A 14097-nucleotide genomic window follows, 5' to 3' on the forward strand; every position below is an offset into this window, starting at 1 on the left:
CCAACCTTCCTTCTGAGGAGTGGCTGGTGGGTTTGAACCACCAGCCTTCTGGTTAGCGGTCAAGTGCCTTAGGCACTACACCACCAGAGCTCCTGTTCGTAATGATAACCATCCCTAAAAGATACGCTATATTCAATATAGTCTATTTTACAGGGTAGGAAACTGTGACTTAGAGTTGAAATATGTCAATGAAAATATTTAAAATAAATGAGTATTTTGGAGATATACTTACCTGAGTGATTTTCTTATTTAGATTGACTCCATGTTAAAAATAAAAGTTATCACTCTGTTTTTGTTAATGATGCACACATATATTTTTCTTCTATGTTAGTAATGAGTCTTGTGTAGAGAGGTGCTATCTATTTTTTGACATCTATTCTAATTATTTAGGTCAGTATCATGCACTCTTTCTGCCTCCATCAGACATTTGTGGGACCCATCCGCAGCGTGACTCCTTAATACTTCATGTGATAGGGGTGAGTTTCTCTTTCTGAGCTTCAGTTTGATCATTTTTACAGTGGGACTAAATATACTACTAGGATTGAGGTGAGGATGAAATGAAGTGAATTATGAAAAGTGTGTGGTACTGTGTTTGCGTTGAGGTATCTACTGGGTAATGTTGTTGTTAGATGCCAGTTGCCATTGAGTTAATTCTGATTCATGATGATTCCACATGTACAAAGGAGAAATGCTCCATAGGGTTTTCAAGGCTGTGAACTTTCAGAAGCTGATCACCAGGCCTGTTCTGAGGTGCGTCTGGGTGGGTTTGAACCACCGACCTCCTGGCTAGTAGTCAAGCACTTAACCATTTGCGCTTAACGAACGTAATAGGCACCCTGTGCACCCCTGTATAATAGTAAAGTTGAGTCACAAAATGAACGATGACTATACAGACTTATGGTTTTTTTTGGCCTGGCTTTGGCTATAAGTGGTTGTTGGCTCTTTGATTTCTTCAAAGTCTTAGGAAGATGAAGTGTGACACTGCAGAGTTCCACTCTACTTGTTGGTTTCTCCTTGCTGATTGACTGACTGATCTGAGTTCTGATGCAGAACACGAACATGGTGTACTCCTAATTAGAGTTTATTTAGCACATGGGACCAAGCGCTGCTCATGAATATTGATTCCCATTAACAGCACTGACAAGCACGTTATTATGCACATTATATCTAACTCACTGTGTGCTTTGCTTTTGACTTATGATGAATCTGGTATTTCTGAGCAAATACATTTATAGCAATAATTTTGGTATCAGGTGGGGTTAGTTGTACTAAAACTCACTCAAAGCCTGAGAAGGTTTGAGATTACATTTTGGATGGTCAGTGCAGATATCATTGTTTTAAGCTTGAAAGAAGCCATGTGAGCTTTGCCACACCTGTGTTAATAAAAGGAAAGGAACCAGGCAAAGAGAAATTTCATGGCCTCCAAGGTTGATTCTTAATATCAGGCAGTATTAATTAGTCACAGGAAGCTTGTATTGAAGAATATTTTTAGACTTACATATATCAATTTAGCTCTTGTGATAACAGCCACAAAAGAACATCATGGGAGCTGAAATACGACCTTGCCACAAATGCAGCTGCATGAGGATTTTGAAACTCATTCCAGATTGTGCTGACAGGGACTAGAAATCAGACCTTAGGCTGGAAATTAAGAACTAGGGCTAGATGTTATTTTTACAAGCCCTTTGACTAACCAACAGCCAGGATCAAGCAGATGACTTTCTTTCAAATATTATTTTAGTACTCCAAGATTTGCTTAATTCGTTAAAAAAAGATGTTCTTAAATGTAGGTGGAATGAAGGAGAATTATCAGTGGGGATTTAGTCATACAAATGGCTAATATTTACTGTCTTTCCTACGTGTCAGGCACTATGCTCAGCACTGTGTGTGTGTTTTCTCATTTAATCTATTAATGATAACACTATTGAGTTGTCAATAGTGTTAATCAGGTTTTATTATTGCCTCCATTTTTGCAGAAGTTAGGTCAATTCCCCAAATTGACTTAACTGGTAAAATGCAGGAGTTGGGATTCAAACCTAGAGATGTCTGCTTAACTCAGTACTCTAGCTGTGAGGTGTTATACAACAAGACCTCTGTCACGAGTGAACTCCCTGGTGTTGCCACTCTCCTTAATCTATACAGCCTGGGGTGGGGTCTGCCCTATCGATCAGCTCTCATGGAAGCCTATATCTCAAGATCAGGGGGCAGGTAAGTGGTTCAGAGAAGATGAATTCAAATACGGCAATTTCAAGGCTCCTTCCCTTTGCTGATTTTAGAGGTGGCATAGTGCCTAAGGCATTTGACTGCCTTATAGTAGACGACCTTATATAATAGAGCTGACAAGGGGCAAGGTTGTAGTCACTTCTTGGCCACAGCCAGCTACCAAGAGGGAGTGAAGGGTTGGACCTGTGGGCTCGGTACCATAGTCACAGGGGACATCAAACTATACTGGCATGACATACTACACAAAAAAATTGTTCCACATCCTACTTTGGTGAGTAGTGACTGGGATCTTAAAAGCTTACAAGTGGCCATCTAGATGCAATGATGGGTCTCTCCTCATCCAGAGCAAGGAAGAATGAAGAAAACCAAAGACACAAGGAAACAATTAGTCCAGGCGACTGGTACATCATGTGATCCTCAGCCTATATGAGACCAGAAGAACTAGATGGTGCCTGGCTACCACTGTCAACCACCTGGAGGGGGAACTCAGTAGGAGATCCTGGATAGAGTGGGAGAACAATGTGGAACAAAAGTTAAAATCATTTAAAAAAAAAGGACCAGGTTTGCTGGTCTGATAGAGGCTGATGGAACCACTGAGACTATGGCCCCTAGTTGCCCTTCAGGTCTGGAATTGAACCCACTCCTGTGGCTTCCAGCCAAACAAAAGGCATATGAGCTTAACATTTACATTGGGTAGATACACTCCTTGGAGAGAACAATCATGGGAGAATAGAAGGGCTGTGTATACACAGGGAGACAGCTCAGGTGGCAGGAGTGCATGGGAGGGAAGGACACAGGGAAGAAATAACTATGGGGAGGGAGGTAGTGGGCGGGGAGCTGTTGCATTGTGGTAAATAAATTGTAGTCAATGTCATGAGAAAAAGTGTGTGAGCTGCTGTATGGAAAGTGAATTTGCTGTAAACTTTCACCTAAATCACAATAAAAATTAAAAAAAAAGTGTATGGATAAACTTGGCATATGAATTTTTGTCTGACTGAACATTGTAAGGTAATTAGACATTAATATGAAGTTGTGATTATCACTGTGTCAGTTTGGCATGTATCTTATTTGCATTTCCCATATAACCTTATGTGGATCCTAATAAGATTTTGGTGTACTATATTTTTTAAGTTTTATGTTTATAATAATAATAATTTCCTGAATAGCCTTTCTTTAACAGCTCTTTCTTTTCTAATTTTAACTTTTTATCAAAGAAAAGAGAATGTTAAATATTGACTATCTAAAATGTAATAAGGGAGCTCTGGTAGCATAGTGGCTAAGACACTTGCCTGCTAACCAGACAGCTGGCGGTTCAAACCCACTAGCCACTCCTCGGAAGGAAGGTTGGGCAATCCTACTTCCATAGTGATACTGCCTCGGAAACCCAAGGAGGGGTCGCTATGAGTCGGGTTTGACTTGACGGCACATAACAACAACAAAATGTAATAAAGTTAGTCATAAAATGAGGATTTTAATTGATGAATTACAATATGGTGTCTGCCCTTCTTACCTCAGTCCAATAGATGTCCTTTTCTTTTAGACATTTATTTACCAGTCCAATCAGGTTTGTTAATTAGTATAGGCATAAAAAACTCTAAACCAAACTCACTTCCATTAAGTTGATTCAGACTCATAGTGACCCCCATTTCCAAGTTTGTACATTTTCATGGAAGCAGACCACCTCATCTTTTTTTCCATAGAGCAGCTGGTGAACTCGAACCACTGACCTTTTGGTTAGCAGCCAAATGTCTTAACCACTATACCACCAGAGCTCCTTAATATATGCATAGTATTTGTTTTTTGGATTTGCCTTTTATGATTTCGCAAAAGTGTAAATAAAAAGGAAGGGAACATGCTATTTTAAAATCAAATCTGTCTCAGTGTACTATTCAAATTTCTGAAAATTAAAAAAATATGACACACAGATGCTTTAAGCTAAACAGTGGTTTATATGCACTGTCTAATGAAGGGTGTCTAAGTAAATCATTGTGTCAAACCAGCTTCTTACTATAGTTTTATTCAGGCTGGTGCCTGAGTCCAACCAGATGTTTCTGTTCTTAGAACCTTCTTTTATTACTGACTGACACTAAGTAACACATATAATTAATATGCAAATAAAATTATCTATATAATTAGTACTTGGAGACAAGATTTTAAATAGTTCTTGTCTGCACAGATCACTTTACATATTTATATTTCTGAGAAAGGTAACTATCTAATTATGTGGATTTCCCACAACTATGGCTAATTTGGGCCAATTTCTAGAAATCATGTTCTAATTAGATAAAACTAATTTTTATAGGTAGTTTAACACTTTGCTCCTTGATGTAGACAGGAAGAAATATCTTTATATAAGCAAGTGAAAAACACACTATTTATGAGGATCTGGATCTAACATCTATTTGAATCAGGCTCAGAAGAGTCTAGAGGACCAAAGAAGAGAGAGGGCTGATATGAATGCTTTGCAGGGCTTCCAACTGATTCATTCCCGCTAGAGTCCCTGCTGACAATTTGCATTTCCACCCCAGATATACTGAAATATAATCTATAGATTTTAACAAGATCTGTTGTAAACATAAGAATCACTGAGGCTTTTGATAAAATATAGATTCTGATTCAGTGTATCTAGAATGGAAATGCAAATTATCAGCAGAGGGTTGAACTGGAATGAACCGGTTTGAAGCCTTGGTTCTTTCATAAAATAGAACGATGTCAGCTGCCTGCCCAATTCAGCTCTTGTCATATCCATGCACTATCCATGCTTCTGTCAAGCAACCAGCTTTTTATCTATATCACCAGGCCATTGAGAAAAACATAACGTCTCACTTTACTCTGCTGCCTCTGCCAAATTATATAAACTATAATTTCAGCTTGGGCTGGATATTTTGTATGAATTGGTTATGATAAGAATACAGATCATGTCTCTGTATTAATGGAGAGTGCAATAACAGAGGCACACATTTGAGACACCAGAGGTTATATAGCAGGGAGAGATGATTCTTTTGGATGAAAGATTCAAAATTTCCTCCAAACATTAGCATTAACAGATCATCTATAATACATTACTAATTTCTAGATCTTGGAGGTATACTTATGGAGTGTCTATTTCTAATACTAATTGTGCAATTTATAAAACATAGAGAAGCACATACCACTATATTAATTAAAAAAGGTTAAAATGCTGGTATAGGAGTCCCTGGGTAGTAAGATGGTTAATGCATTCAGCTACTAACTGAAAGGCTGGTGGTTTGAGTAAACCCAGAGACTCCTTGGAAAAAAGGGCTGGTGGTCTGCTTCCAGAAAATCAACACTGAAAACCGTGGTGCACAGTGCTACTCTGACACACATGAGGTTGCCATGAGTACGAATCAACTTTGCAGCAACTGGTAAATTGCTGACGTAAATTAATTTTGATTTATGTTCTCCAAATTTATTAACTTTAAAATTCTTATCACATCAAGATTTCTAGCAATTACAAAAACAGCCATCAAACATAATAGCCTGCTAGGTTTTAAGCCATGAACAGGGGTTGTTTTTTGTTTACTTGTCTTCTATAGGTCTTTCATTAATTTCAGTACAGTTTATTTTTATTAGGGATATTGCAACAATACTGGAAATACAAACAAGATGTGTGAGCAGCTGTTAAATGTCACTCTGCAGTGTGACATTACTAACTTCAAAGGGATCTTTTTGTCAGCCAGCGTAAGAAGGCCTTTTGAATTAAAGCACTAAGTTACGCAGTGGAGCCATGAAGTTAGGTAGTGGAGGCATGAAATAGCAAGTTCAAAACAAACGAACAAAAATACTAGTGCTTAGCAGTGTTTTGAGAGGTGATGTTGTTATGTGCCATCAAGTCGGACCCGATTCATAGCAACCCATTGAGAGGTGAGGGTCTCAACTAAGTAGGGACTCCTGGGAGCTCTGGTAGCATAGTGCCTAAGGCATTTGATGGCTAACCAGAAGGCTGGCAGTTCAAACCCACCAGCCACTCCTCAGAAGAAGATTGAGCCATGTACTTCTGTAGAGATACACCTCGGAAACCTAAGGAGGGGTCACTATGAGTCAGATTCTACTCGATGGCAGTGAGTTTGGGTTTTTTGGTCTTGGGATGGTGATTCAATATCATAAAATGTTAAGAAGCTCTGGTAGCATAGTGCTAACCAGAAGGCTGGCGGTTCAAACCCACCAGCCACTCCTTGGAAGGAAGGTAGAGCAATCTACTTCCGTAGTGATACCGCCTCAGAAACCCAAGGAGGGGTCCCTGTGAGTCAGGCCGACTCGACGGCACATAACAACAACAACAATAAGTAGAGTTATAATAGGACTCCTCAGAACAACCAACCTCTAAATGTTTGAAAGTATAAAATCACACTTTGTTTCGTAAACTGCATGTTAATTTGGGGTACTCTTTGTTAAGGCTTATTTCTTGTTCCCCAGGGCCCACAACTGTGCTGGGCCTATAATTGGTGCTTAATAAATTCTTAACCCCAAAACCAAACCCACTGCTATCAAGTAAATTCTGACTCATAGAGCCCTGTGAGGTTTCCGAGTCTGTAAATCTTTGTAGAAACCGACTGCCTCATCTTCCTCCTGAAGAACAGCTGGTGGGTTTGAACCACTGGTCTTCCGGTTAGCAGCAAATGCCTTACTCACTACACCACCAGAGCTCCTTCCCTTATTTCTCTAGGGGGCCAGAATGACTCCTTCTGCATGGTCAGCGGTTTGAGATTCTCTTTTCTTCGATTTCAGTCTTACTCTATTGCTTTGTCTTTGCAGAGGGAGAATTTTTTTTTTTTTTTTTTATATAAGGAATTATCCATTTATTATATATTTCACATTCCTATATCTCTACTTTAAAGATTAGCACCGATTTTAGGGCCATCTGTTATGTATCAGGGAAGCTCAAATGCATGAACATGGTGCCAGTAATCAGTAGCTTGTGAAATCTGGGACAATTACCTGTCTATAGTGATGGTATGTATGTACTTAACCACCAGGCTCCTACCTTGTGAGCAGCTGGATTTTGGAGCTGGCAGACAAAGATAATTGTCATATTCTTGCAGATCACAATAAACCTGGGATGGAAGCTGAGCTGCCAAGACTGATTTCATTACCTCTATAAACAGGACTTAGTAGTCTGTTTGACATTAACTGTAAATTTTACAGATAAAGAGCTTTAGTTTTTTTTTTTTTTTTGGTCCAAATAAAAAATAGTTCCATTGTATTACTTAGCTCAGGACTCCTGAGCTGGTGCAGATGGCTAAGTGATCAATTATGAGGCAAAAGACTTCTAGGAGTGCCTCAGAAAACAGTTCTGGTGGTCTACCTCTGAGGTCACAACCTTGAAAACCCTATGGGATTGCTAGGATTTGGAATCAACTCCATAGCTAGGATTTGGAATCAACTCCACAGCAATCAACAATGATACTTTGGTTTCCATTTCATGACCCTGGAAACTTTTGAATATTCAACACATTTGTATATTTACATAGAACTTACTCATAGTGCATTTGATTTTGTTCCAAGGCAGACTGGATGGATTGGGAGTTCTTTTCACTCACAAAGAAATCCACCGTCATGTTAGCAGTTACATGGTGAGTGGCATCTGGATACCAGAAGTCAAGCTGCCGAGGTGAATTCAGTGTTAGTCATAGTTATTTACTTATTCACCCAACATATATTTATTAGAAATTATTATATGTCATCACTATGAAAGGAATTTGGTTTCAATGGTGACCCATTGAACTCTCTTCTTAATGAGTTTCTGAGACTTTTGCCAGTATATTTTAAAAGTACTGAACATTGAGGTTAACAAACCATGTAAGCTGATCACTTTTTCAAGGCATAACCCCCTGCAAAATGAAACCTATTGCTGCCTATTTGATTCTGACTCATAGTGACTCTATAAGACAGAGTAGAACTGGTTTCTAAGGCTGCAATCTTTACAGAAGCAGACTGCCATATCTTTCTCCTGCACAGTGGCTGGTGACTTTGAACTGCTGACCTTTTGGTTAACATTTGAGTGCTTAACCACTGAGCCACTAGAGCTCTCTTTTTAAGACATACTCCACCCCCCAAAAAAAAGCAAACTCACTGCCATCTGCCATTGAGTTGATTCCAACTCATAGCAACCCCCATTGGGTTTCCGAAGCTGTAAATCTCCACAGAAGTAGATTGTCTCATTTTCTTTCCACAGAGCAGTTGGTGGATTAGGAACCACTGACCTTCTGGTTAGCAGCCAAATGCCTTATCCATTATGCCACCAGAGGTCCTTCATAGTAACTATAAATGAGAGAAGCTCTGGTGGTACAGTAGGTAAAGAATTCAGCTGCTAACCAAAAAGTCAGTGGTTCAAACTTACTAGCCATTGTGGGAGAAAGATGAGGCAGTCTGTTTCTTAAAGATTTATAGCCTTGGAAATCCTAGGAGGCAGTTCCATTCTGCTCTATAGGGTCCCTGTGAGTTTGAATCCACTCAATGGTGGTGGGTTTGGTTTATCTATAAATGTAGAAAGAATGGTCAAATTTGGCTAGTCTTTTTTTTTTTTTCCACCAGTGTGGGTTTGCCTGGGATTGCTTCACAACTGATTTAGCCAGCGAACCTTGTTCTAATTGAGAATTTCAATGACATTCCCCTCAGCCAGACCTCAAGACAAGATTCCCCTGGGGACTCTGGAATTCCTGGAAGGTTTGTATCCACCAGATGCTGTAACCTCCCAGCTCTGTTATTTTTCTGGCGTTATAACCTTGGGCAAGTAACTGATGTTTTTCGAATGTCAGTATCCTTCCCTGAAAAATGGGGCCAACACAACTCCATTGGGAGTGTTGTGAAGGTTGTTAAGTAGCTATGAGGTCTAGGATATGCAGGCATCTAACAACTGATAATTCCCTTCTCTTTCTCTTCCCCTAGCTGAGAATTTCAGAAATTTGGTGAATGGTCCCAGAAGTATGGTATTTAGGTTAAAAAAACATTGAATAGATTCCAGTTCTTGTAGCTCTTAAAAATCACTCTCAGTTTGTTAAACCAAACAAAGTACAACTTCCCAGTCTGGCAAATGAGAGGGAAATGCTCAGTTTCTACCAGTCATGCCAAGCTTGTGACTATGTCTCAGTCCGCCTGGCTGTTCCTTAGTTGCAGCTCACTCTACCTCTAGTTCAATCAGTTATGTGACAATATGAGGCTACTGTGAACCAAACAATCTGTTTATTTTGATCAAAATGCTGTAACATGGACTGGGCATATGAGAAGTGTGTTATTTAAAGGAGACTTAGGCAGGCCCAGCTAATCACAGTAGCAATTTCTCTGTTCTAACAGGGTGATGTGGAGCAGGATTATACAGCTGACTGCATTTTCATAAGCATTTGTAAGCTTTGGGCACAGAACCAGGCACCACGGGTATACATGCTAGTAAAGAGCTTATGAGAAGCAAGAGGTTTAATGTGGGAGTCAGAACCACATATTCCAAAATGACAACCAATGACAGGGACAAGCACATAGTGCTTATGGAGGACAAGGAGCCGGACTGGGTCCCAAGAGTCAATAGTTATGGAAGACTTTCTGTAAGAGATGCTTTCTGAGTCAGGTTTTGAAGAGTAAGTAGGAGTTAGCCAGGTAAAAGAAGTCCTGGTGAGGCAGTGGTTGAAGAGCTTGGCTGTAAATTGGAAGGCTGGCAGTTTTAACCCATCAGCTACACTGTGGGAGAAAGATGTGGCAGTCTGCTTCTATAAAGATTTACAGCATTGGTAACCCTATAAGGCAGTTCTACTCTGTCCTAAAGGATCACTATGAGTTGGAATCGACTCAGTGGCAGTGGTTTGGTTTGGGTTTTTGAGCCGAATGAAAAAGAGGAGAAACATGTTCCTCATGAGGAAAAATGTGAAGAACCAAAGTTGGTGAGTGAGTGTTTGGTGTTTCTGGAGTGTGAAAAGTGAGGAAGAGGGTGAGGAAACAGGAACTGTGAAGACTGGCAGAGTTTAGACCACAAGGGCCTTAAATGTCAGAACACCACCAATAGAAAACACTCTAGTGCTTACCATGGCCAGGCCTGCTTCTGAGTCCTCCCTAAATATTACCTGTACCACTAATTTTCGTCAAGTCACTTCCAACTCATGGTGACCCCATGTGTGTCAGAGTAGATGCTTCACAGAGTTTTCATTGCCTGATTTTTTTGGAAGTAGATCACCAGGTCTTTCTGCAGAGGCACCTCTGAGTAGACTTGAACCTCCAAACTTCTGATTAGCAGCTGAGCTTGTTAACTGTTTGAGCCACCTAGGGACTCATCTTGGGTCATTTAATCTTTATAACGATCTTACAAACTAGTTATGAACATTATCTCCATTTTACTGAGGAGAAAATTCAGTGAGACCCAGTGAGGTTAAGTGACTCGCTTGAGGCCATGGAGCTAATGTAGAGTTGAGATTTGAACCTATGTTCTTTCCTATCTCTCATTAAAGAGCTTTATATGCAGGAGCTCTGGTAGCATAGTGGCTAAGGCACTTGACTGCTAACCAGAAGGCAGGCGGTTCAAACCCACCAGCCACTCCTCGGAAGGAAGGTTGGGCAATCCTACTTCCGTAGTGATACTGCCTCGGAAACCCAAGGAGGGGTCGCTATGAGTCGGGGCCGACTCGACGGCAAACAACAACAACAACATACTTGTCAAATTTTAGAGAGAGCAGTCAGGTTGCAGTGTGGACTTGGCTTTATGGAAGACAGAACTAGAACCATGAATGCTAATTAAGGGGCTACTGAAATTGTCCTGGTAAGAGGAAGTGGTAGCATAGTGCCTAAGGCACTTGACTGCTAACCAGAAGGCTGGCAGTTCAAACCCACCAGCCACTCCTCGGAAGGAAGGTTGGGCAATCCTACTTCCGTAGTGATACTGCCTCGGAAACCCAAGGAGGGGTCGCTATGAGTTGGGGCTGACTCGACGGCACATAACAACAACAACAACAAGAGGAAGTGAACTGAGCAATGGTGGTGGAATGGAGAGGACAGTACAGATTTGAAAAAAACATTTGGGAATTAGAATAGGCAGAATATTTGATTAATTTGAGGTGGATGATAAGGGGGAAAGTGACTAAAATAAATCTCAGATTTGGTTTGGGGTTTAAATCTCTGATATGTAATCTTGGGGATTTAATTTACTGTCTCTAAACCTTAGTACTTTTGTTTTCAAATGGGCATTTTAACACCAACATTGCAAATTATCAGTGACTAACGAAATATGTCTTGTATATAGTAGCAGCTGAATCAGTGATCTACCACATGACTAATCTCTCCCTTTGGATTTTAAGGAGTTCCTGACTGATGTAAACAGTTAAGTGTTTGACTGCTAACTGAAAGTTTGGCAGTTCAAACCCATCCAGAGACACATCAGAAGAAAAATCTGGCAGCCTACTTTTGAAAAATCAGCCATTGACAACCTTATGGAAAACACTTCTACTTTGGTGCACGTCAGGGCACCATGAGTTGTAATCAACTCAACAACATCTGCTTGGTTGTATTTTAAAGGACTGACCTAACTTTAAGAGTCTCCTTTTAAAATGAACATGCTTTTGGAAAGGGTCAGGGGCAGTTAAAAAGAAAAAAAGAAGAAGAAGGAGAAGAAGAAGAAGAAGCAACTAGAAAGAGAAGATAAAATGTCCTTCTAAATACTTTACCTTGCTGGTTTTGGCCAAGTTCTTTATGACGTTCACTTGTTTTTCATCCTGAGGTTTTACACGAAACACCTTTCCCCTTTAAGAACACAAAGAAGGAAATTGTGAACTGTGTAAAGAAACATTCCTTAATCCTCTTCTCACAGAAAACTGGAAGACCAGGCAGGAAGATTTACCTGTCAAAGCGGACAGGAGCAATGGCGAGAGTGGTTGCAATCAAACTCAAGGGCAGGATGAACCTCATGTTCTTCTTTTCTGGCCTCAAGGCCCTCAGCCAGTTTTATACCTTAGCTCTTATCATGAGGAGCAGCTGATTTCCTCTTGGGTTCTGTTGGATGAATCGTCTTCCCTCCCTTCTTATTTCTAGCTGGGGAGGGAAAGGAAGGATATGACATATAGTGGGCATAGGTACACTGTCATTCTGCTAGTATACCTTTTGGGACAGGGAATGCCCCTTTTACAGATAAAGTATAGTAGGCATGCTGATTGCTGCGGGTTGGGGGGGGAGGGGAGGGAACACTGCAAAAAAAAAAAAAAAAAAAATGCATTGACCCATGTCACTTTAGTTTTGTGTATTTGACTGTACATAAATTATATTTCAATAATTTTTTTTTTTTTTTAAGTATAGTAAGCAAACTTTCTCTTGCAGAACAGGTGGTGGGTTCAAACCACTGACTTTTTGGTTAGCAGCCCAATGCTTTAACCACAGTGTCTCCAGGGATCATTTTCTGAATCTTACAGGTGCCCAAAAAAGCTATTTGAAGGTTGAATTTATTAAAGCCATTTGTTGATCATTTTAAATAGTCTCTGGAGATAGTCTTCAACACAACTCGGCAAATTATAGATTTTTTAGGAGAAGGCAACACTTTTGAGTTCTGACAAAGTGAATGAAGTTATGTAATGAGATAGCTTATTTAAATTTCCTGTTTCAAACTACCTCTTTAGATGGGCACATATGAAACTTCTTAGATTCATGGTTGTATGTTTTTGTTATCATTCTAATGTTTGGGAGGAGATGCCCCTGTTGCACATATAGCAGCAGTTTTTCATTCCTCTTACTCTTACAGTGTGGGATATAACAAGACTTTTTAAAAATACTCTCAAAAGGTACCCCCTCCCCAACTCTGCAGGTGAAGATAGGAAGGGTTTATAAATGCCTTTATGTCCTTGAAATTGAGGAACCTCATCAGCACTAGAAATTCCCCAAAAATGCTTCTTCTATTGCTTGTATCTCAGAGTGTGCGCCACCACTTGTCTGTCAGTTTTTCACATTATGGTGGCTTGCATGTTGCTATGGTGTTGGAACTGGCATTTCAAATACCAGCAGGGCCACCCATGGTGGACAGGTTTCAATGGAGCTTCCAGACTAAATCAGACTAGAAAGAAGGACATGGCCAGGTCCACTTCTGAAAAAATTGGCCATAAGCAACAACTATAAATGTGGACCTCATGGAGGAAATACAGAGTAATCAAACAGCTACATCTGTGGAAAAGATGATGGAAAAGCTCAATATCATCAGCCACAGAAAGGCCAGGGCCAACTGTAGAACAGACCATCAATTATTCATATGCAAGCTCAAGATGAACTTGAAGGAAATTAAAACAAGTCCATGAGAGGCAAAGTACAACCTTGAGTACATCCTATCTATATTTAGAGACCATTTCCAGCATAGATTTGACACACGAACATGAATGACTGAAGACCAGATGAGTTGTGGTATGATATCAAAGACATTATAAGTAAAGAAAGAAAAAAGGTCATTAAAAAGACAGGATAGAAAGAAAAGACCAAAATGGATGTCAGAAGAGAGTCTGAAAATTGGTCTTGATGTAGAGCAGCTAAAGTGAATGGAAAAAAATAAAGTAAAAGAGCTGAATATAAGATTTCAAAGAGTGGCTTGAGAAGACAGAGTAAAGTTACAGGCATATCTTGGACATAATTATTGGCTCAGTTCTCAAAAAAACCAAACTGAACTCACTGCCATGAAGTTGATTCTGACTCACAGTGACCCACCTACTTTGGGTTTCTGAGGTGGTAAATATTTACGGAAGTAGATTACCCAGTCTTCCTTCCGCAGAGTGGCTGGTGGGTTAGTAGTGCTAATGCCTTAGCACTACTCCACCAGAGCTCCTTCAGTTATAGACTGAAGCAAATAACTACAATAAAACAAATATTGCAATAAAGCTAGTCACATGAGTTTTTTTTTTTTTTTTT

The 14097-nt window shown here is 39.9% G+C and overlaps 1 protein-coding gene across 1 annotated transcript in view; it reads right to left on the reverse strand.

The window, feature by feature from the left end:
* CPA3 (carboxypeptidase A3) overlaps nt 1-12126 on the reverse strand; it is a 42698-nt gene extending 30572 nt beyond the window's left edge. Inside the window, exons 1-3 of the mRNA XM_007940192.1 lie at nt 12059-12126; nt 11886-11961; nt 7723-7847 (exon numbers count right to left, since the gene is read on the reverse strand). Coding sequence (XP_007938383.1) covers nt 7723-7847; nt 11886-11961; nt 12059-12126 — 269 coding nt within the window. The remainder of the gene's footprint in view (nt 1-7722; nt 7848-11885; nt 11962-12058) is intronic.
* Between the last annotated feature and the right edge of the window lie 1971 nt (nt 12127-14097).

This window comes from Orycteropus afer, unplaced genomic scaffold, assembly GCF_000298275.1.
Source record: "Orycteropus afer afer isolate SDZICR_OR568_19922 unplaced genomic scaffold, OryAfe1.0 scaffold00066, whole genome shotgun sequence".
In the NCBI taxonomy this organism is placed as follows: domain Eukaryota; kingdom Metazoa; phylum Chordata; class Mammalia; order Tubulidentata; family Orycteropodidae; genus Orycteropus; species Orycteropus afer.